At 39.4% G+C, this 22,370-nt stretch overlaps 2 protein-coding genes across 2 annotated transcripts in view; one reads left to right on the forward strand and one right to left on the reverse strand.

Annotated features, from left to right (window-relative positions):
• MSL2 (MSL complex subunit 2) overlaps positions 1-11,474 on the reverse strand; it is a 32,304-nt gene extending 20,830 nt beyond the window's left edge. The window contains exon 1 of the mRNA XM_045856855.1: positions 10,993-11,474. Coding sequence (XP_045712811.1) covers positions 10,993-11,134 — 142 coding nt within the window. The 5' untranslated portion in view covers positions 11,135-11,474. The remainder of the gene's footprint in view (positions 1-10,992) is intronic.
• LOC123830411 (serine/arginine repetitive matrix protein 1-like) lies at positions 11,210-13,867 on the forward strand. Its single transcript, XM_045856581.1, has 3 exons — positions 11,210-11,389; positions 11,465-12,220; positions 12,784-13,867. Exons 1-2 carry the CDS (start codon positions 11,210-11,212, stop codon positions 12,203-12,205), a joined length of 921 nt encoding a protein of 306 aa, XP_045712537.1. The 3' UTR covers positions 12,206-12,220; positions 12,784-13,867.
• Positions 13,868-22,370: the final 8,503 nt, after the last annotated feature.

Here is a 22,370-nt window from a genome sequence, read left to right on the forward strand (position 1 = left end):
CAGACAAACCCTAGTGGTCTTCCCAAATTCAAAAGCCAGAGTTGGGAGGCCAAGGCAACTGGACTTTTCAAAACAAAGTACTAGAGATGAGAGAGCTGCACAAAGAGTGCCAGAGATTTAGACAAAGTCCCTTTCAAGTTTTTAGCTGAGTACTGATTAAGCACATGCCTTACCAGGAAACTACCCTCCATGCCACCCCCCATCCCCAGAAAGAAGTAAAGTGAAAGTCCCAATGCAATTCAGAGGCAGAAGAGTGATTCCTAATCCCAATACCTACAGTAAGAAACGTCGAATACAACAGTCTGAAAATTCTTACTAGGTAGTGCAGAAAAATTAGCCCCTGAAGGCTGCTTTGGTCCCACCTAATGAAACAAACCTCAGAAGGATCCAACTGTCTCCAAATAACATACAGTATTTTGCCCAAATTTTTGCCCAGATTTTTGAGGGAGAAATAAGGGTGCGCATTATATATGGGTACAAAGATTACATGTCATGGGTATAATAATCTCGTGTAAAGTGCACAAAAATGTAGGTGCACATTATACACAAGAGCACATTGTATACACGGGAATAAAAGGTAACTTCATCCCAAAAACAAAACTCAAGAATATTTTTTTAAAGATTTTATTCATTTTTAGAGAGAGGAGAAGGGAAGAAGAGAGGGATAGAAACATCAATGTGCGGTTGTCTCTCATGAGCTCCCTACTGGGGACCTGGCCTGCAACCCAGGCATGTGCCCTGACTGGGAATTGAACCAGCGACCATTTGATTCACAAGCTGGCACTCAATTTACTGAGCCATATCAGCAAGGGCAAAGCTGAAAAGTTTTTATAGTACAAAAGTATCTATCAATAAGGTAAAATTTTACAGACAAGGTAAAAGTCACAATATCCACCACCTAATCAAAATTAATGAGGCATGCAAAGAAGCAGGAAAATATGACCCACAAAGAGCAGAAAAAACAAAGAGCAACAAACCTAGAAATGACACATGATAGAATTAGTTGAGCAGAACCTTAAAAGTTAGTCATTTTAACTGTATTCCATGTGCTCAAAATTGTTTTATGCACTTAATAACAGAACTTCAAGATACATAAAGAAAAAAACTGATAAAATACAAAGAGAAACTGACAAAAGCTTAATTATAGTCAGAGATTTCAACAAACTGGCAAAACTCTCAAAAATTGACAAAACTAATAGGAAATAAGTAAGGATAGAGAAGATTTGAACAACACTATCAAGCAACTTGTTAACATGTTTTAATTGACCAGAAACATTGTGAACCAACAACTAACAAACAAGTAAAACAACCCTGATTTTTATCCCAGTAAGAAGGGTTCACAAAATAATTTAAGATCCCCAAACAGTCGAATTCTGTGGTTTCAAAATAGCATCTAGAGCACAAGAGACTGTACAAAATTCTCTATTCCTGAGGATCACAAATCTGAATGTCTAGAGAAGCATACAGGAAAAGTTAAAAAAAAAAAAGTGATGAAAGTTGGGAAGGACCAAGAGCTAATTGGAGAGGGTTTGCCTACCTCCACCCCCAAAAGGGAGAAGCCCCTCTCACCTACAATCAATGATTGCCATGCCATGGTGGAATGTATACTCACTGATAACAGAACTTATAATTTTCTAGGAGATGCCTAAAATCTCAATTTTTATGTGAAGGATAGATTTTAAAACTCTGAACAAATTTAGTAAATTTTTAATCAAGCTGAATAAAAATGTCTGGGGGCCAAATTCACAACCAAATCTCTGTTCTTGTCCAATCAAATGAAACTAAGAGAAATTAAATAATTTGTCCAAGTCATCAAGGCACACAATCCTATCTGGCCACATCTAAAATTCTGTGGACATGAACACAAAAGTCTACAGTTGTAGAAGAAACAAACTTGAGACCAGGATGCTTCCAGGACTGAACTTAGTGGTGTTTATCTTCCCAGCAAAGACATGAAAACTGTCTTCCAACAGTTGATGGATACAGTTTTATCAAAGGCTTTCTGAATTGTCCCAGAGGACAAAAAAAGAAAAAAAAATTTCAACAGGAGACCATTGTAGAGAAGGAAACTTGGGTAAATTGGAAGCAAAAACTTTCTAAAGAAACCAACTTTTCTAAAGAAAGTTTTTTTTTTAAAGTTGTCAAAAAAATGATATGGCTATTTTGCAGAGTAAAACTGCACTCCCTAACCTAGAGGTATACAGAAAAGGCTTGGATAAACTTTCAAGAATGTTACAAAAAGGATGATTTGATGTGAAGAAATAGCTGTGTATGATATATGATCCTTTCTGCCTAAGACTGTATAAATTCTCATTATAAATAACCTAGTAGTATCTTCCTTGTAAGATCTATATAAAAACTGAGCTGGTAAAGCTCAATGACACCATAAAGAGATCCCTGAGACAGCCCACAGCTTCTGGTGTATATGACATAGTTATATCCTATGTCATACCGTGAAAATGTTCAGTCACAGGCTGGACAACCAACTGATTAACTGTAGAAGGATTCAGAATCCATCACAAGGATTCCTGAAGTGGAATGCCCCTTTCTAATCCTAGATTACCATATTACATATGGCCAGACTCCTAAATATCAGAACATCAGGCAGAGATTTAAACATCAAGGGAAAGACACAGAGAAATGTAAGAGAAATCAGAAAACAGTATTTTGAAAATAAAACATAACTTTTTAAAATAAAAGATAAAATTTAGAAAGTACATCAGAACTTGCAAAAACAAATTTAAATGAATCATACATAAAAGTAGCTAAGTGGAGTGGACTCAAGGGAAAATGTCAACTGAGAAAAGCCAATACAGTAAGGCATTAACCAATGAAAGATGGCATGCTATAGATGTGATCGACATGACCCCAAGTGCTCACATGTGCACATGCACACATACAAATGAAGAAAACAAGGAATTCAAAAAACTGGATGTGCAAATTACCATATTTTACCATGTATAATGTGCTCCTGCATATAATGCACACCCACGTTTTGTGTGCTTTATATGCAGTATTATTATGCCCATGGTATATAAGCACCCATGAATAATGCACATCCTTATTTCTTCCTCACAAATTTGAGCAAAAAAGTGCATATTATAATGGCGAAATATGGTAATTTGAGACTGAAAACCACAACACCAAGACTCAGAAGATATGTTGTTTTACTATACCAAAAACATTAAAATTATCTTAAAATCAAAGTTTTCCTCACTAACCCCATTCCCAACCACCATACATTTATTCAACATTGTCTCATCCTTCTCTTCATTCTCCTCAGGTCCACATCTGATGCTACACTAATTCCTATCTTAACTGCAACCTCTCTCAAGCACCTGAACTCTCCAAAATCCCACACCAAATGGCTAAATTCTTGAAGAATATTTTAATTGGGATGTCTTTATATTATTTCAAATCAGTCTATCTAAATTTTTCATACCCTGCCGTGGCTAGTGTAACTCAGTGGATTGGGTGACAGCCTGCAAACCAAAAGGTCTCTGGTTCAATTCCCAGTCAGAGTACATGCCAGGGTTGTGGGCCAGGACCCTAGTTAGGGCGTGTGAGATGCAACCAATTGAAGTATCACTTGCACATCGATGTTTCTCTCCCTCTCTTTCTTCCTTCCTTCCCTTCTTTCTAAAAATAAATAAAATCTTTTTAAGTGCCTGCCATAAAAAAAGAAAATAAATTTTTCATATTCTTCCAAAATCAATGACTTCATCTGTGATATGAACTGAGTTACCTTTTACTCTCAATTTTTTTCATGCACCTGTATTATTAAACTACCAAGTTTTGTCAGTTCTTAAATATAATTCAGTATTTTATCAAGTGTATATTGTGTGAAAGCAATGAGCTAAATATGTTTATAAATTTTAGGGTAGGAAATGTCTAGTTTAATCTATTCATCGTAAAATATGCCAAAGTGTAATACAGTGCATACTAAAGAATTAAAGTGTTATGACACACATAAGACAAAAATTTCCTTAGCATTATCTATGTTGTTCCCTTACCACTGCCACCACTATTCCATAATCAATCCGATATTCTATCCCCAAATCAATCTTTTCTAAAACAGAATTTCTGTCAGTGTCCAACCCACGGCCAGCAGGCTGCTTTCAGCTCAGGATGGCTATGAATGCAGCCCAACACAAAACTGTAAATTTACTTAAAACATTCTTTTTTTACTCATCAGTTTTTGCTAGTGTTTGTGTATTTAATGTGTGGCCCAAGACCACACTGCTTCTTCCAGTGTGGCCAAAAAGTTGGACACCCCCTGGACAACAATGATTTGCAAATCCTCTGCCCCATATGAAGATGGGGAGTTAAAAAGCAAATTACAAAGCCCTGCACATAGAAATTCTGATTCAATCAGTCTGACATGATAATCGGGAATCTGAATTTTAGCAGGCCCTTTAAATGATTTGATTTAGGCAGCCTATAGAACACACCTTGGGAGGTGTAGGGGGTCAAGTCTACAAGACAAACATCAAATTCCTTAGCCTGACATTAAAGCCCCCCTCACAAGGCCTCTGAATCATCATTAAGAGAAAGGGGGCTCTCCTTCATGGATTCATCACAAATAAACCTGATTTACTGCAGCCTCAACAAGTCAACTGTTCATCTCCCTCAAGCCTTATCGAAAATGAACAACTAACCTTGCCATTCCCCTTGGTCCCATTCAGGCCCCTACTTCCTAGATCTCACTAGACTGAAACAATCTCTCCTCCTAATTCCACAGAACTACACGGACTACCTTGAACCATTATTCAAACTAATATTATTAACTTTTTAAAAAACATTTTACTGTTAGAGGGGAAGGGAGGGAGAAAGAGAGGGAGAGAAACAGCATTGTGTGGCCGCCTCTCATACACGCCCCCCCACCGGGGACCCGACCAGCAACCCAGGCATGAGCCAGACCAGGAATCCAACTGGCCACCCCTTGATTTGCAGGCCGGCACTCAATCCACTGAGCCACACCATCCAGGGCATATCAATAGCTTTCTAGAACTAACTTTTACAATGCTAAAAGGGGAAACTGTAAAACGGAGATTTTTCTTAGGAAAAGAAACCTAACAGTTAATTAGATATATGTGAAATAAAAGAACTGTACCTACCATACGAATTATTAAATATTGTTCTTCCTTACCAGCCCACTAGATAAATGATCCCCAAAGAATTCTTCCACCCTGGCTGATGTGACTCAGTTGCGCACAGTATCAACTGCAGAAAGGTTGCCGGGTTCAATTCCCTGTCAGAGCACTACCTAAATTGCAGTTACATCCCCCCACCAGGCACAAACAATCCCAGGTCAGGGCACAAGCTCTCCAATAGGAAGCTCACAGGAAGAAACCAATCCATGCTTCTCTTGCCCATTACATTTCTCTCTCCCCCCACCCCCTTATCCTCTCTCTAAAAGCAAAGGAAAAATGTCCTCAGGTGAGGATCAAAAAAAGAAAAACAAGAATTCTTCCCGTATCAGAGAAAACAGGTAAACTTAAGGTTCCTCATAAACCTGCTAAACCAAACTCTACTCGATGACCAGTCAGGTTTACCGTAAATGTTGAGGCAAACAGCTGTTCAAAACAAATTATATGAAGGGAAATATTTATGGCTAATTTCTTAAATTTTTACATATGCAATAAAATTAATTTATAAATGATTCTATTATGATACTTGAGATTTGGTATAACATTAAGTGCTTCTAATAATTGTTGGTTTACTTATCTGTCTTCCCCATAACACTAAGTAACATATGGGTAAGGGTCATGTGTCTTAATCACTTTTTTTATTCCAACACTTAAAACATCACAGGTTATTAATAAAGAGGTAATGAATGAACCAAGTTTTCAAGATAAAAAGACAGTGATTCTTCGAATATACAAATGACCAACAAACATATTATCAACATCACTAATCATTACAGAAATGCAAATCAAAACCAATGAGATATTGCCTCACACCCTTTACAATGGCTATCAGTTTTTTTTAAAAAACAGAAAATACAAATATTGTTAAGGATGCGATTAATTTAAATGCTTAATCTATTGGAAAGGATTGTAAAGTGATGCAACCATTGTGAAAAATAATATAGAGGCTCCTCAAAAAATTAAAAGCAGCCCTGGCCAGACAGCTCACTTGGTTAGAGCATCCTCCTGATGTGTCAAGGTTATGGGTTTGATCCCCAATCAGAGCACATACAAGAATCAACCAATGAATGCATAAATAAGTGAAACAACAAACTGATGTTTCTCTCCCAAACCTTCCTTCCCAACCTGCTTCCCCTTCCTGTCCGTTCCCCTCTCTAAAATTAATAAATGTTTTTAATTTTTAAAAAAGATTTTACTTATTTATTTTTACAGAGGGGAAAGGAGGGAAAAAGAGAGGAAGGGAACATCAATGTGTGGCTGCCTCTCACGTTTCCCCTACTGGGAACCTGGCCTGCAACCAAGGCATGTGCCCTGACTGGGAATCAAACCAGCAACCCTTTGGTTCTCAGGCTAGCACCCAATCCACTGAGCCATACCAGCCGGGGCTTTTCTAAAAAAGTTTAAAGGAAAGAAATACCACAGAACATAGATATTTCACTTCTGGGTATTTACCCAATAGAATTGAAAGCAGGGTCTCTAAGAGTTATTTGTACACTCATGTTCATACCAACATTATTTGCAATAGCCAAGAGGTGAAGCAACTCAAATGTCCATCCTGGATGAGTGGATAAACTAAGTATAATATATAAATACAACAAACTACTATTCAACTTTAAAAAGAAAGGAAATCCTGCCATGATTACAACATGGATGAACCTTGAGAACAGAATGCTAAGTGAAATAAGCCAGTCAACAAAAAGATAAATACTGTATGATTTTACTTATATTAAGTACCTAGAGAAGTCAAATTCTTAAGTAAATGAACTCATGATTCGAGAAAAATATAAAGTATTAATATAACACAATTATTCAAATGGCCTCCTTCTAAAAGATACGTAGTTGAAAATAAGATACTCCAAGCTATATGTTCAAAGTTCACTTTAAAAGATTCTTGCTATTTATAAATTGTTTGCTCAGGCAAAAACCGAAGTTAATTCTGCTAAAAGAATTCAAAATTATGGACTGGAAGAGATTCTTAAGATCTACCCCACTAATTCCAGTGGGGAGCAGAAAGTCTACAATGGCAAAATGAGACAAATAAGGAAAGTAAAGGTAGTTCATAAAGCTAAATCTATTTGATTTTAAAGCAAATACTTTATTCTGAGAGCACATCCTTCATACTTTGAAACTTTCTAACATCATCCATTCAACAAGCCAGTTAAGTGTCAGATACAAGACTACAATGATAAACAAGACAAGAAAAGCTCTCACCCTCAGGGAACCACCTACCTTCTAGTGGTACACTAGAAGTAGTATTTTTTGTACACGTAAGCAGTAGTACAAAAAAGATGATAGGATTTTTTGTCTTTAGTCCTTCACATTCAAAACAAAAACTTGTCAGCCTATGTCACCCTAAATGAGTGGAAAACACTAATCTCCACTCCCTTCCCATTTTATGTAAGAAGGTCCAAAACTACTAAGTAAATCAAAAGCCAGAACCATTTTGTTTCTAAACTCTAATTAAAACACCAAAAAATATTCATGTGCCCTGAGTAGAGATTTGATCATGATTAATTTACAGGACTCCAAATATCTCAGAGAGTAAAAGTTTTCCACTCAACAAGTCCTTCCAACTCTAACAGGATTTGATTTTACTTATGAAACTTGTTACAAAAAGGAGAAAACTGTATTTGAACAATGATTAAAAATAAATTAAAAAAAAAAAAGAAACTTGTTACATCAGCTGAGGACTTACAAGTTTAATGAAAAACTTAAAATCCCCAGGACAGAATTTATCAAGTCCCATGCCAATAAAAGAAATTATACTTACTGGTAAGTGATAAAGCATGCCCCAGTATTTACAGCAAGGAAGAAAAACTGACACAAAAAGTAGTGCCCACAGTAATTTCTGCTTCTGTGGTCCAGAAAGTATAGTAATTCTCTAGAGCATTGCTATTCCATTCACTAAAAGTTTCAGGAGGTTTAAACATACAAAGCAAATGAAAAACAAACAGTGATAATCAGCTAATTAACATTTCAAAAAACAATAACAAAACCTGTTGTTCCAGAGAATAGTCTAGGTTTGACAATAATTGACCTGACAGTTCAGTGTCTTCTCTCACCTCCTCCCCCTCTCTCTACTTCTGCACTAGGGTGGGACATTAAGCACGTAACATGTGCCAGACACCAAGTCCATAAACTTGTTCTCAGGGGTTCAAAAGGCTTTTCCCCACTTAAAAAATAAACACACACATAAAATAAATTTGGAGAAACAAACTTGAAAAAGTAAGATATAACCACCCCCTTTTGTAGATAAAGAAAGTTGAGGCAAAAAGTTAAACAACTTGTCTACACAAAAGTAGAACCAAGATTTGTACCTAACTGCGAAATTTGTAAGCCTTTTACTTTCCCTCCTTCACCTCTGCTCACTCTCCTCCTGAGGGTCTTAAACACCTACATGCAAGTCACTAGATAGAAGATAAAGGATAAAGCAGGAGGAACACAAAAATGTACCAAAAAAACAGTATTTTCTCTAATGTACCAGAAGAATCGGATATAAAAACTACACTGGAAGAGTTTTAAGTACCTTAAAGATTAGACAAAGGGTTATAGAGGTTCAAAGGACTAAGAGAACTTTTTACTGAAAAAAAGAGGAGGAAAACATAAAGCATGTATGTATATTTGAAAAGGCAAAAACATCAACCTGGCTGAAGCAGAGTAATTATATAATAGCAGCTGAATACAGGCTGAAAAGGTAGGACTGGGTCAGATGTTGGAAGGCCTGTTGAAACAAACTCCCTATCTACAGCATCAAGACAGAATTAAACTTTACTTTTCTATATTATCTTCATGAAACACAATTGCACATGCCCTAGTAATTTGAATGAATGTATTATGTACTTCAACTAAAAAAGTCTAAGGCACCACCTGATACAAAGTTGATTAAATGCTGGATCTGAATTCAAATAAGTAATTTTTTTTCCTGTTGATAATCACAGACTACATGGGGGGCGGGGGAAGATACATCATATTGCCAAAATTTTATGCCAACTACTCAGTTATAAGGGAGAAAAAGAATGCACAAATCTCTTCCATAGGATGGTGGGGCAGGGTAGCTGAGCAAAAAGGAATAATTACAATGCTCCACTGTCAGGAAAATTTCCCTTGTGTTGCCAAGACTGATTTAAAAAAAAAAACAAAAAACTACTTTTTCAATGTATTTTTATCCTTAATGTCTTTTTAATCCTGGTTAGAATCTGGGAAAATATTCAATTAGATCACAACTATCCTGAAGCCACTAATAGGAATTTAAAATCCCAAGCATCTACACGATTCAAAACTGCCACTCCCCCCTTGAAATAGAGAACTAAAGACCACCTACGTTGTAAAAAAGACTTCCAGTGTTACCTGGATAACAACATCTAGCAGGTCAGGGTGGGCTGCCCTGTGCTCGCTATTTCCCCTATATCACCCCTACCATCACCACCACAGCAAAAGAAATGTTTATGGAGGTAAAAGATACACCAGCTCCATTTCCTCAGTCCACAAACTATTAAAAGCTGTTAAGATTAAAGAAAAAAAAAAGCACCCCATAAAAACTGAGAGCAAGGTAAGAAGGTACCTTTAAACCAATCAAATTCATATGCTTACATCAGTAAAATTGAAGCTAAAAGGAAACTCTGACTCTAGCCCAAGCCTCTCTTTTTTTATATTAAGAAACTGAGGCCCAGGGCAGTTAAGTGATTTGTCCAGGCATGTGTTTCTCTATAAAGGTGTTAAGTGTCACCAGTCACAGAACTTAATCACATTCTAACACTGTTACTTAAATTTTTATGAGATTAAGTATCTGGTGTGCAAAAAAACCCCACAATCTTCACCTCTTCTGCACTCACTCCCTCACAGCTTTGCCCCAGAACTATAAAGAAAATGATAGATGACTTTCAAACATAGTCTCAAGATTACTCCTCTTTATCTAATTTAAGATAAAGTGAAAGCCTGAAATGCCTAAATTTACCAAGTTCTGACTAAATAAGTGAGTGGATCAACAAAATTTCTGGAGGAATAAAAATATGGAGTATATTACTGCCTTTTTTGGCCAGTTGCCCTTTCTTTTACATTAACATTTCGTCTAGGTTTTTAAAAGAAATTATTGTATGTGCACAACTAGTCCAAATTATCACTTTTGAGAAATTTCGATTTATTAGACAACTTAGCATATCTTTATGTCTCAAAAATAACTTGAAAGTATCTCCCCAGCCTAAATTAACATTAAACACCTAAAACAACCCTCTACCAGGCCACAGTATATTAAAGTCACAAAAAAATAAGAAATGTATTCCTGTAAAAATCTCATTAAAAAGCACTCGGTACCCCATCAGGTATTCCCTTGGCTCACTATTTACTATTCAACTGTCAAAGCATTTGTGGAAGAACCTAGGCGAAAGTTCCGCACCGAGTTCACTAGCTGTGGGCGCATCACATTCATACCAGCACCCCCACATTAACACCAGTTTGCGGAAAAGCAAACAGGCCACATGTCCATGTTTTAACCAATGTTGGTATTAAGTCAACTCCTGTATCGAAGACTTAAAAGAAAAAGGCAGCAGGATGCATATATTTTTTTACCTTATTTAAAAAACCATCATCAGAAATGGTAAGCAACTGGCTTAAGGCAAATTAAACAATTTTGAACGTTCAGGCCACTGTACAAAGCAGTATGGAAGGATTCTTTCTGAAATGACGGGCAAAAGTCCTTTGGCGAGTTTCAAAACTAACGGCTGTATACCACAGCACAAATAACATAAGCTTAATACAAACTACCACGTCGTCGAACCGTTCCTGTTACCACTGCCCAGGTTTTTTAAAACAAGCCTTGAAAACGGAACAATAAAAAGCGTCTCACCGCAAACACAGCACGAGAGGGACTGTCGGAAGTAAGGCAAGAGCCTGTTAATCTCGGTAAACGCCTTGGGGTCTCCGGGGTCGTAGTTGAGCACTAGGCGGCTCGCGGAAATGTAGAGAGCAGTAGCATTCACGGGGTTCATTGCAGACACTTGGACACCGTTGACTCCCGGTTGAAAAAAAATTCCGGATCCAACTTTGTGAGCAGCCAGGGAACAATGGCGAATTTGCAACAATTCGGAGGAAATCAGAGCAGAACCAATGGCCAAAGTAGTAACCAAAATCCGCGCAAGTTTGTGAGGCTGAAGCAATCCTCCCACACATGGGGCCGTGGCGCCCCTCCTCCGTCCCTGAGACTTGCAGACGGGAAAAAAAAAAGTACAGAAACCGGCGTTCGAGTTTGTCCCGGCCGGCCGCGGGGCGCAGAACGTGGAGACTTCGGCACTCGGGCCACGACTTGGAGTTCAGTCTAGCCCCGCGGCTCGGCGGGCGGCCTCGGCTCGAGCTGCATCTCCGGGCGCGGAGCTACCTCCTCAGGTCGAGCTGGGTGGGAGCAGGCCCCGGCCCGGTCCAAGGGGCGAGCACGCGTCTCACTGCCTGCAGGGCCCTTACTCCATCACAGCGCCTGGCGCGGAGGCAGCAGCGACAGCAAGGACGACAGCTCAGGCGTCAGCTTCCTCGATCTAGTGCACGAAGCCGCAGCAGCGACGAATGTTACTGATGCGGCTGGCAGAGGCCGCCGCCACTCTCTCCATATCGGACGCGGGGCTCGAGCTGTGCCTCGCTCTCTGCCCCGGTGGTTACAGCCTCGCTGTTCCCTGAGGTGGCGAAGCGGGAAAGAAAGTCCCGCACCCGGTAGGGGAGGGCCGGGGAGGAAGTGCGCGGGCCGGCCGCGGCGGCGGCGGGAGGGGGCGGGGAGCAGGCCCGGCCGGGCCGCGACGGCGCCCCTCGCTCCTCAGTCGCTCACTTCGAGGTCACCAGGCGCAAGCGCCGCCCCTCACTGCCCGGCCATCATCTCCGCGCCGCACACACGGACACCGCCTCCGCCAAGCACGACGGTCGCCGCGGCCCACGGAGCCCGCCCGGCCACGGTTGAGGCGAACGCTCACACGGCCAGGCCCCGCCGCCGCCGCCCAGCGCACACAGCAGGCCCCGCTGCAGGCCCCTCCCCTCGTGCCTCGCTGCCCTCACCCGGACTCCACGAGCCACTCTAGCTCGGTAGAGCCCAGGTTGGTGCGGCCTTAACGGATCCCACAGATAGTGTAGCACCTCAAGCCCTGCCGGAGACGACGACCGTTACCCCAACGGGCAAAGCCACTGTCATCCCCGAGACTCCCCCGCCGCCGTCGTCGTCGCTGGCGCTCGCACGCATGCGCAGAGCACACTCTCACCCTCCCCCCGCCCTTTCCTTTTCCCTTCGCTTCCCTTTTCCCCTGCTTCTCCTACAAGACCCCCCTCCACGCCCTCCCAGAGCCACCCGCTCACTCAGCGCATGCGCATCCCACTACCAGCTCCGCCGCCTTTCGCCCTTAACGCGTGCGCTTTGACCGCCCACCCAGAAAACCGGATAAACACATCAGCCAGCTCACGCCAGCCCCTCCCCGCTGCCAACCCACCCTGGGCTCACAGCGCATGCCTGGCTCTCTGCTTAGGGCTCAGAACAGAGCATGCTCTATGCGAGCCGCCTGTTCTCTCCGCCCTTCCCCCTTGTGCTCTCAAATTCCCTCTTAGGCGTGTAGGCTGTGGTGAAACCTTCGCTACTTGACCCATCTTTCCCTCTTGTGCTCTGTAGGTTTCTCGCACAAACTGCTTCCTCGGTGCCCGCCAAAGCTCAGACCCGACTAGGTCGCGTTATGTCGCGCTCCTCTCGGACTCCAGCTCAGCCTCTCCGCACCCCGACTGACCACGACGTGAGGAAGTAGCCCCGCGCACCCACAAGTCCCGCCCTCGTGGCCTTTATCCCGGAACGTGGCTTCTTGACCACCGAAAGGGTGGCATCAGCGGTTCGCTCACACTCTCAGCCTGGAAAGCAGGCTTCTGGACCACCGAAAGGGTGGCATCAGCGGTTCGCTCACACTCTCAGCCTGGAAAGCAGGCAGGCGTTCGGGTGGTGCTTGCTAGGTTAGGGCCGCGGCCTTAAGTCGGCCGCAACCTGAGGTCCGGAAGGCCCCGGCCGGCGCTCTGTGAGCTGTGGGGCCCGGCCCGACGCCTTCTCCCGCTAGTCCGACCCGGTCTCTTCACACGGTCTCAGGTCCTTGGAGTCAGGCGAATGCAAGAGGCCCGGCCTTACAGAGGCGCCAAGGAGGACCCCACCGAGCTCCTCTAGGCGAGTCCAGTTTTAAAAAACGAACCCCCTTTTTTTTTTCTTTTAGCTCCGGTAACAGACCTAGCCCTTCTATGTGAATCAGTATCTTAACCCATCGTCCTGCCTTAGAACGAACCCAAATCCTTTCCAGTATTATCTGTTTTTAAACAAGCTTTTGCCTGATGGTTTTGCAGAAGTAAGGACTATGAGACAAACGTCTAACTAACGTACTATTTCTTACCTCTAGATACATCAAAGCTGTTCAGCAGAATTTTTTGCGTACAGTAAATGCTCTACAAGTTTACAAACTAACTTATGACGTATGTAAAATCATTTGCGGCACAAATACATGTTAGTTTTAGGGCCTTGTCGCTTAGAGTAGAAATCAATAGTTAAGAGATTGAGGGAACCTGGACAAATCTCTGATGTATAATTTCTACTACATTTGAGAACAGATTTACTTTCTTTAAGGCCTAGCATATTATCAGCACTTAAGTGTTAAGCCGTAAGGATCTAACTTCCTAATTTTGTTAAGCACCAAAGCAGATATTAAACAAAATTGAGCAAAATATTAATATATTTCGTTGTCTTGTATCTGGAAAATGGCAAGTACTCTAAAATTCACTCTCGTTCTTAAAATCCTCATCTTTTTTTTTTATAAGAAATTGTTTCTGAGCTCACCTTCAAGTAAAACTGTTATAATATACAGTTCTGTTTTTATTCCAAACTCTAAGGTCTTCCACAGCATACAGATTCTTTCCCAAAGGAGCAACAAGAATAAAATAATCAACACTGTTTTCCATTCCGGCAGCATAAATTAGCAGTCACCCCAGACAAGTGATTACTTGCAGCGATTTCACCTTGGTGATTTCCTCATAACTGTATTTTTTTTAATCTCTTGAGATGTGCACAGCCCAAATTAAGATTAATTCTATTGATGGTTCATTTGGGGGATGGAAGGAAATTTAAGCCGGTTCTTTTTTAGCTCCTGAAAGTGTTTGTAACTGGTGATAGGCTATGTGACTTAGAGGCAAAACATTTCCACACTGAAGTATATTATCTGCCTAATAATTATTTGGTTGCTTGAATCTTGCCAAAAAAAAAAAAAGGGAAACACTGTTTATAGAAAATAAAGTGCTTGGAACAAATAATTAGGAGAAATTATATACAACTCAAATCCTTTATTCTATCAACTTAAGGTAATTTTCATAGTTTATGTGTAATTGTTATTTGGAAGTAAAAGTATTAGTGCTGTCAGATCTAACAAAAATACAAAATGCCAGTTTAAATTTTGTAATGATATTTTCATTCTGGAACAGTTTTGGATTTACAGAATTATTACACAGATACTTAAAGTAGTTCTAGTACATTCTACACCCAATTTCCTCTATTATTAATATCTTATAATAGTATAATATATTTGTCACAATTAAGGAACTAATAATACATATAATTAACTAAAATTTATATTTTATTTATGTTCCTTCAGGTTTTTCTCTAATGTCCTTTTCCTGATCCAGGATCCCATGAAGAACCCACAACATTTAACCATGTCTCCTTAGGCTCCTTTTTTTAAAATTTTATTTTATTTTAATTTTTGTTCAAGTATAGTTTTCTTTTACTCACATCCCAGCCCACCCCCTCCAGCCCTCCCCACCTCCTTCCGATTTCCACCGCCCCCCTTAGTCCTTAGGCTCCTTTTGGCATCCAGTTAAATTTTCATTCAGAAAATGTTCCCTTCTAATTGTCTCTATTTCCTACCCATTTTTAATTAAAGCTTCTCATTTCTGCCCTCTAAGATTGTCAAGTGCCTACCTCTCATTGCACTTACCACAGTACATGGCAATTCTTGATTTAGCACTGTCTTCTCCCCATTACATTGTAACTGCTAAAAAGTCAGAGTTTCTCCCTCTTTGCCTTTTATCTTCACTGCCTACCATAGGGCCTGACATGTAATGGGCACTAAGTAATTGTTAAAATAATAATGAATTACTAAAATGCAATAATGTAAAGAAAACCCCCAGTATAGTGTTTGGTACATAATAGGCACAGACCAATGTTTGTTTTTCCTTGGGGAGAGACATAAAATGTCTTGCAAGTTTAAAGACAGTTTTTATTTCAGCTTGATCAATGTCAATTTCTAAAATCTTTAATAAACCAGAAGTGTGGATTGATTTGAATCACTCAAAATAATCAATCAACAAGTATTTATTGCATTCTAGCACTTTGGAGACAATGAAGTAAATGGGAAAGTAGTTGTAGTTATGCTTTCAAAGAACAATGATCAGACCGGGACTTTCTGAGAGGTTAGGCCCTTAAAAAAATTATGAAATAGATGTTTGCCTTTCCCCCCCTCTTTTACTCTCCTTTCTCTGCCCCTTCCTTTTTCTTCCTCCACCAAGAACTCTAGAGATAATGTTCTTTCTCCCATTTTCCTAGGTTGTGTTCTCCCTGACTGCCTAATATCTACTTCACAGCCTTCACCAATATAGCTATCTGATTTGGACTGAAGGTTTCTGTTCCCTCTAAATTCAGATGTTGAAAAGAAATCCCAACCCCCAGTGCAATGGTATTACAAAGTGGAGCCTTTTGGATATAATTAGACCGTGATGGTGCAGCCCTCATAAATGGGTTTAGTACCCTTATTAAAGAGGCCCCAGAGAGCTCTCACACACTGCCGCATGAGGATACAGGGAGAAATCACCCATCTTCAACCAAGAGAGCCCTCATCAGGTGACCATGCTGGCATCCTGGTCTCAGATTTCCAGCATCCAGAACTGTGACAAATGCATGTTTGTTGTTTAAACCACCACAGTTGATAGTATTGTGTTATACCCCCTGAGCTGATGAAAACACCATCCCTATCAAATTTTAATAGTATTTAATATACTGTCATTGTGGAAAGAAATCACTATAATTAACTTCAATCTACCCTTAATTTAAACTCACAGCAAATCTTTGGAGACTGGCCAGAGCAAATACATTTTTACACAGAACAGTAAATCAGATGAAATTAAATCAGAGCCTAATCCAGACCAGACCTTCTATTCTTTGCTGACCAGTCCTCTCTGACTGTTAGCAACTTCCTTTTCCATTTTCTGTTCTTTAGCTGTTGTCAATACCTTCTCCGCCCCTCAGTCCTAGAGCCCCTCAAAAGAATCCCTTTTCTTTGTATATCAATTGTTATGGATAATTTTCTACTCTTTCCCCAAATCAATACATCAGTCCATCCAAAAACATTTATTTAGGCCCTGGCCCTGTAGGTCAATTGGTTGGAGCATCATCCCTATATGCCAAGGTTATAGATTCTATAACTGAACAATTGGAGTCCTGCTGCCTACTGCCTCTCTCTAGGCAAACTTCCAGAGGCAAAGGCTTGGTGATATGGGAATGGAGTCTTTATTCAAAAGCTTCACAATTTTGGAATAACAGCCTTGCACGTTCATTAGTCACTTAAGCCTATCAATTAAGGCTAAACTTTTTAACTCTTTAGTTACATCTTTAATCACTTAGACCTATCAATTAAAGCTAAACCCTAACACCTGAGTTCTTCTATTATTCCCTCCCCCCGCCCATTTGGTTTTATCTTATGTCTATAGGGTTAGTTTACAAACTAAAACAACGTAATACCAAAGCTACACAATTTTGGAAGAATGGCAGGCTTCTGCCTCAGAGGTCATCCCCTCTAGAACACCCAAAGAAGAATAACCCTGCCACCCTCTGCCAGGCCAGTCCAACCCTAGGCTGCATACGGAGTTTCTTCCCATCCAATGTACCATCTGTTGGGAAACACAGGCAGCTGGGGCACAATTGTCCAGACATCTTCAAGGTAGAGGAAAGTCTAAGAGCCCTTCTTTTATTCCAAATCTTCTCACCCACAATTCCATGCCCTCTGGAGGTGTTCAGCTTCTCAGCCAATCCAGTCCTAGACTGTTTACCTTTCCCAGAGCAAACTCCTCCTACATATGGCCCTCCCAACTTCTCCCCAGTGATCTGATCAGCTCTCTATATCAGTGCCATCCCCCGTCAGGGCACATATAGGGATCAACCAATAAATGCATAAGTAAGTGAACAACAAAAATCAATGTTTCTCTATCAATCATTCTCTCTCTCCCTCTTTCTTCCTCTCCCTCTCTTCTAAAAAGAATCAAGAGCAGTTATTTACCAACTCAGCACTCATTTATTTTATATCACAAATAATAAAACTGCTTTCAGCTTCTTCATCCCTAACTCTAGCATAAACAAAACATCTTGATTTATTGGTCATTCACCTAGCACAGTTCCAGACACATATTAAGGTATCCATTAAATGTTACTGTTTTTATTTCCTAAGACGCTTTCAACATTATTCAAATGCCTATTAAACTTGTCCATTCATTTATGCAACCAACATTTATTGCCTGTTATATGCCAGGCATTCAGAATACAAAAATGAATAATTCAACAGTTTCCAGCCCTCAAAGAGTTCACAGTCTAGTTGGGGTAGCAGCAATGTACACAGCTAATTTATAATTCAGAGTGGTGAGGATTTAGAGATGCCTTTGATGCAAACCTAAAATGTCTTAACAAATATTGCTGTTACATTATGGGTTAAACAATCTTGTGTGGACTTTGCTGGAAAAACAGCTGCAATTATTCATAGCATTGTTTCTAAGGAAAAAATGCATTCTGCATTCCAAATAATTTAAAATTAAGTTTTTGGAACACAGCCAGTTTGTCCCTGGGGATTGTCTACTTTTTCATTACTTAAGATCCTTATTGGCCATTTTAAGATTGAATTTACTGGGATGATGTTTGTTCCAGGTGTACAATTCTATAATATCTTCTGTGTATTACATTATGTGTTTAACACCCCAAGTCCAGTCTTCTATCACCATTTATCCCCCCCTTTACCCTTTTCTGCTGCCACTCTCGCTTTCTCTCCAGTAATCACCACACAGTTGTCTGTGTTTATGAGTTATTTTCTTTGCTTAATCCTTTCATCTTTTTCACCCAGACCCCATATTCTCCTCTCTAATAGCTATCAGTCTGTTCTCTGTATCTATGAGTTTATTTCTATTTTCTTTATTACTTGATTTTGTTCATAACATTCCACATATAGGTGAATTCATATTGTACTTGTGTTTCTGACTGACTTACTTCACTTAACATAATGCTATTTAGTTCCATTCATGCTGTCACAAAAGGTAAGATTTCCTTTTTATGGTTGAGTAGTATTCCATTGTGTAAATGTACCACAGTGTTTGTGTCCACTCAGCTACTGATGGGTTCTTGGGCTGCTTCCAAATCTTGGCTATTATAAGTAATGCTGCAATGAACATAGATGTGCATATATTCTTTTGAATCAGTGTTTCAGTGTTCTTCAGATATATCCTCAGAAATAGAATCACTGGAATATAAGGCAGTTCTATTTTTAATTTTTTGATGTAACTCCGTACTGCTTTCCACAGTGTCTGCACCAATCTGTATGTCCACCTACATTGCATAAGGGTTCCCTTTTCTCCACATCCTCAACAACACTTGTTTGTTGATTTATTGATGATAACCATTCTGACAAGTGTGAGGTAATACCTGATTGCAGTTTTAATTTGCATTTCTCTGATGATTAGTGACCATAAGCATATTTTCATATGTCTAATGGCCACCTGTATACCCTCTTTGCAGAAGTGTCTATTCAGGTTCTTTGCCCATTTTTTTAAATTGGGTTATTTCTTTATTCGGTGTTGAATTTTATAAGTTTTTAATATATTTTAAATATTAACCCCTTACCAGATGGATCATTAGTGAGAATGTTCTCCCATTCAGTGGGTTGTCTTTTCATTTTTTTTTTTATGGTTTCCTTTGCTGTGAAAAAACTTTTTAGTTTGTTATAGTCTCATTTGTTTCTCTTTCTTTTGTTCCCTTGCCCAAGGAAATATATCAGAAAAAATACTGCTACAAGAGATGTCAGGTATTTTACTGCCTATGTTTTCTTTTAGGGTTTTTATGGTGGGAAGTCTAACATTTAACTCTTTAATCCATTTTGAATTTATTTTGTGTATGGTGTAAGAAAATGGCCTAGTGTCATATTTTTACACATATCTGTCCAATTTTCCCAATATCATTTATTGAACAGACTATCTTTACCCCACTGTATGTTTTTGCATCCTTTGTCAAATATTTTTTTTAAGATTTAAGATTTTTCTTAAAAGATTTTTTCCAGAGAGAAAGGGGAAGGGAGAAAGAAAGTAAGGGCGGGAAACAGCAATGTGAGAGAGAAACATTGATTTGTTGCTTCTTGTACACGCCCTGACTGGGAACTGAATCCACAACCCAGATATGTGCTCTGAATGGGAATTGAACCGGCTACCTTTTGCTTTGCAGGATGATGCCCAACCAACTGAGCCACACAGATCAAGGCCTTTGTCAAATATTAATCAACCATAAAGGTGTGGGTTTGTTTCTGGGCTCTCTATTCTGTTCCATTGATCTATGTGTCTGTTTTTATGCCAGTACCTTGATGTTTTAATTACTATGGGTTTGCAGTATAGTTTGATGCCAGGTAGGGTGATACCTCAAGCTTTGTTATTCTTTCTCAAGATTTCTGTGGCTATTGTGTCTTTTGTGGTTTCATATAAAATTTTGGAATACTTGTTCTAGTTCTGTGAAATACACCATTGGTATCTTGATAGGAATTGTATTGAATCTACAGTTTACTTTGAATAGTATGGACATTTTAATTAATTATGTTAACTCTTCCTATCCATGAACACAGCATATGCTTCCACTTACTTGTTTCTTCTTCAGTTTCTTTCTTCATTGTCTTATAATTTTCCAAGTTCAGGTCTTTTACATCCTTAGTTAAATTTGTTTCTAGGTATTTTTTATGCAATTGTAAATGGGATTGTTTTTCTTAGTTTCCTTTTTGGATAATTCACTATTGGTGTATAAAAGTGCAACTAATTTCTGGATATTGATTTTGTACCTGCTACTTTACTGAATTCATTTCTCAGTTCTAGTAGGTTTTTTTTTGTGTGTGTGTGTGGAATCTTTAGGGTTCTCTATATACAGTGTTATGTCATCTGGAAATAATGACAGTTTTACTTCTTCCTTTCCAATTTGGATGCTTTTTATTTCTTCTTCTTGTCTGATTGATGTGGCTAGGACTTTCAGTACTATGTTGAATAGCATGGTGAAATCGAACATCCTTGTCTTGTTTCCAATCTTTAAGGAAATGCTTGCAATTTTTGCCCATTGAATATGATGTTGGCTGTGGATTTGTCACATATGGCCTTTATTACATTAAGTATGTTTGCTCTATTCCCACTTTGCTGAGAGTTTTTATCACAAGTGGGTAGTGGATTTTATTGAATGCTTTTTCTGCATGTATTAATATGATTGTAATTTTATCCTTCATTTATTTATGTGGTGCATCATGTTTATTGATTTGCAGTTATTGTACCAACCATATATCCCTAGAATAAATTCAACTTGTTCATAGTGTATGATCTTTTTAATGTGTTACTGGATCTGGTTTGCTAATATTTTGTTGAGGCCTTTAGCATAAGTTCAGCAGGGATATTGGCCTATAAACTATTTTTTTGTTGTAGTGTCTCTATCTGTTTAAAATAATGCTGGCCTTGTAAAGTGAGCTTGGGAGTTATCCCTCCTCTTGAAATTTTTATAACAGTTTAAGAAAGATTTTCGTTAGTTGTTCCTTGAATATTTGGTAAAATTTACCTGCTAAGTTGTCTGATCCAGGATTTCTGTTTGTTGGAAGTTTTTTGATTATTGCTTCAATCTTATTAGTTGTAACCTTTTTGTTCACATTTTCTGTTTCTTTCTGGTTTCATTTTAGAAGATTGTATGTTTCTAGGAATTTATCCATTTCATCTGGATTGTCCAAATTTGGCATATAGTTATTGATAATATTTTCTTACAATCCTTTGTGGTTTTTTGGTGTCAGTTGTTACTTCTCCCCTTTCATTTGTAATTTTATTTACTTTGGCTCTCTCTCTTTTTCTTGATGAGTCTGCTAAAGTTTGTCAATTTTGTTTATCTTTTCAATGAACCAGCTCTTGGTTTCATTGACCTTTTGTATTGTTTTTTAGACTCTATTTCATTTATTTCTCCTCTGAATTACTTCCTTTCTTCCACTCACTTTGGGTTTTTTTTTTCTTCTAGTTCCTTTAAGTGCAAAGTTAGATTGTTTATTTGAGATTTTTCTTGTTTCTTGAGGTAGGCCATAATGCTATGAATTTCCATTAGGACTGCTTTTACCATGTCCAGTAAATTTTTGGTTGTTGTGCTCTCATTTTCATTTGTTTCAAGGCATCTTTTGATTTCTTCCTTGATCTCACTGATAACCCATTCACTGTTTAGTAACATGTTATTTAGTCTCCATGTCTTTGTGTGTTTTTCATCTTTTTTCTAAAGATTATTTTCTAGTTTCATACTATTGTGGTCAGAGAAGATGCTTAATATGATTTTAATCTTCTTAAATTTATTGAGACTTGTTTTGTGCCCTAACATGTGGTCTATCCCCCAAAAATATGCACTTGCATTTGCACTTTATTAGAATGAGTATTCTGCTACTTTGGGGTGAAATGTTCTGAAGATATCTCACTGAGTCACCAGATAGGAGCAAGTGGTGTTCATCAGACTGATGCAGTTTCAAACTTGGTGCCAGTGCTGGTTCTGAGGCCACTCAGCAAATGTCTCAGGGTACACCACATTTAGCTGCCATAGGTGGGTGCTCACACACCTTTGTGGTGGGATGGGGAGTCAGGGGGTCACCAGGTGAGACTAGCAGGGTTTATCAGGCCCAAACAGTCCAAGTTTTTGTCACATGAAAGGAGGGCCCTGCACTGATCGGGTGTGTGAGAGAGAAATGGCCCCCATCCTAGAGCCATACAACTCAGTCTATCCCAGATTCTGCCAGGAGCCTGATCGCAGCAGGATGGGGTTGGGAGGATAGGGCTAGTGGCTCTCTTATGAGAGTGAGGTGCCGGTCAGGCTTGGGAGAAGGTGGGTAGAGTGGCCCCAGAACCACAAACTCAGTCTGCCCCAGATTCTGCCCAGACTTTGGCAGGGCC

This window comes from Phyllostomus hastatus, unplaced genomic scaffold (genome assembly GCF_019186645.2).
Source record: "Phyllostomus hastatus isolate PE091 unplaced genomic scaffold, TTU_PhHast_1.1 phas_scaffold_129, whole genome shotgun sequence".
In the NCBI taxonomy this organism is placed as follows: Eukaryota; Metazoa; Chordata; class Mammalia; order Chiroptera; family Phyllostomidae; genus Phyllostomus; species Phyllostomus hastatus.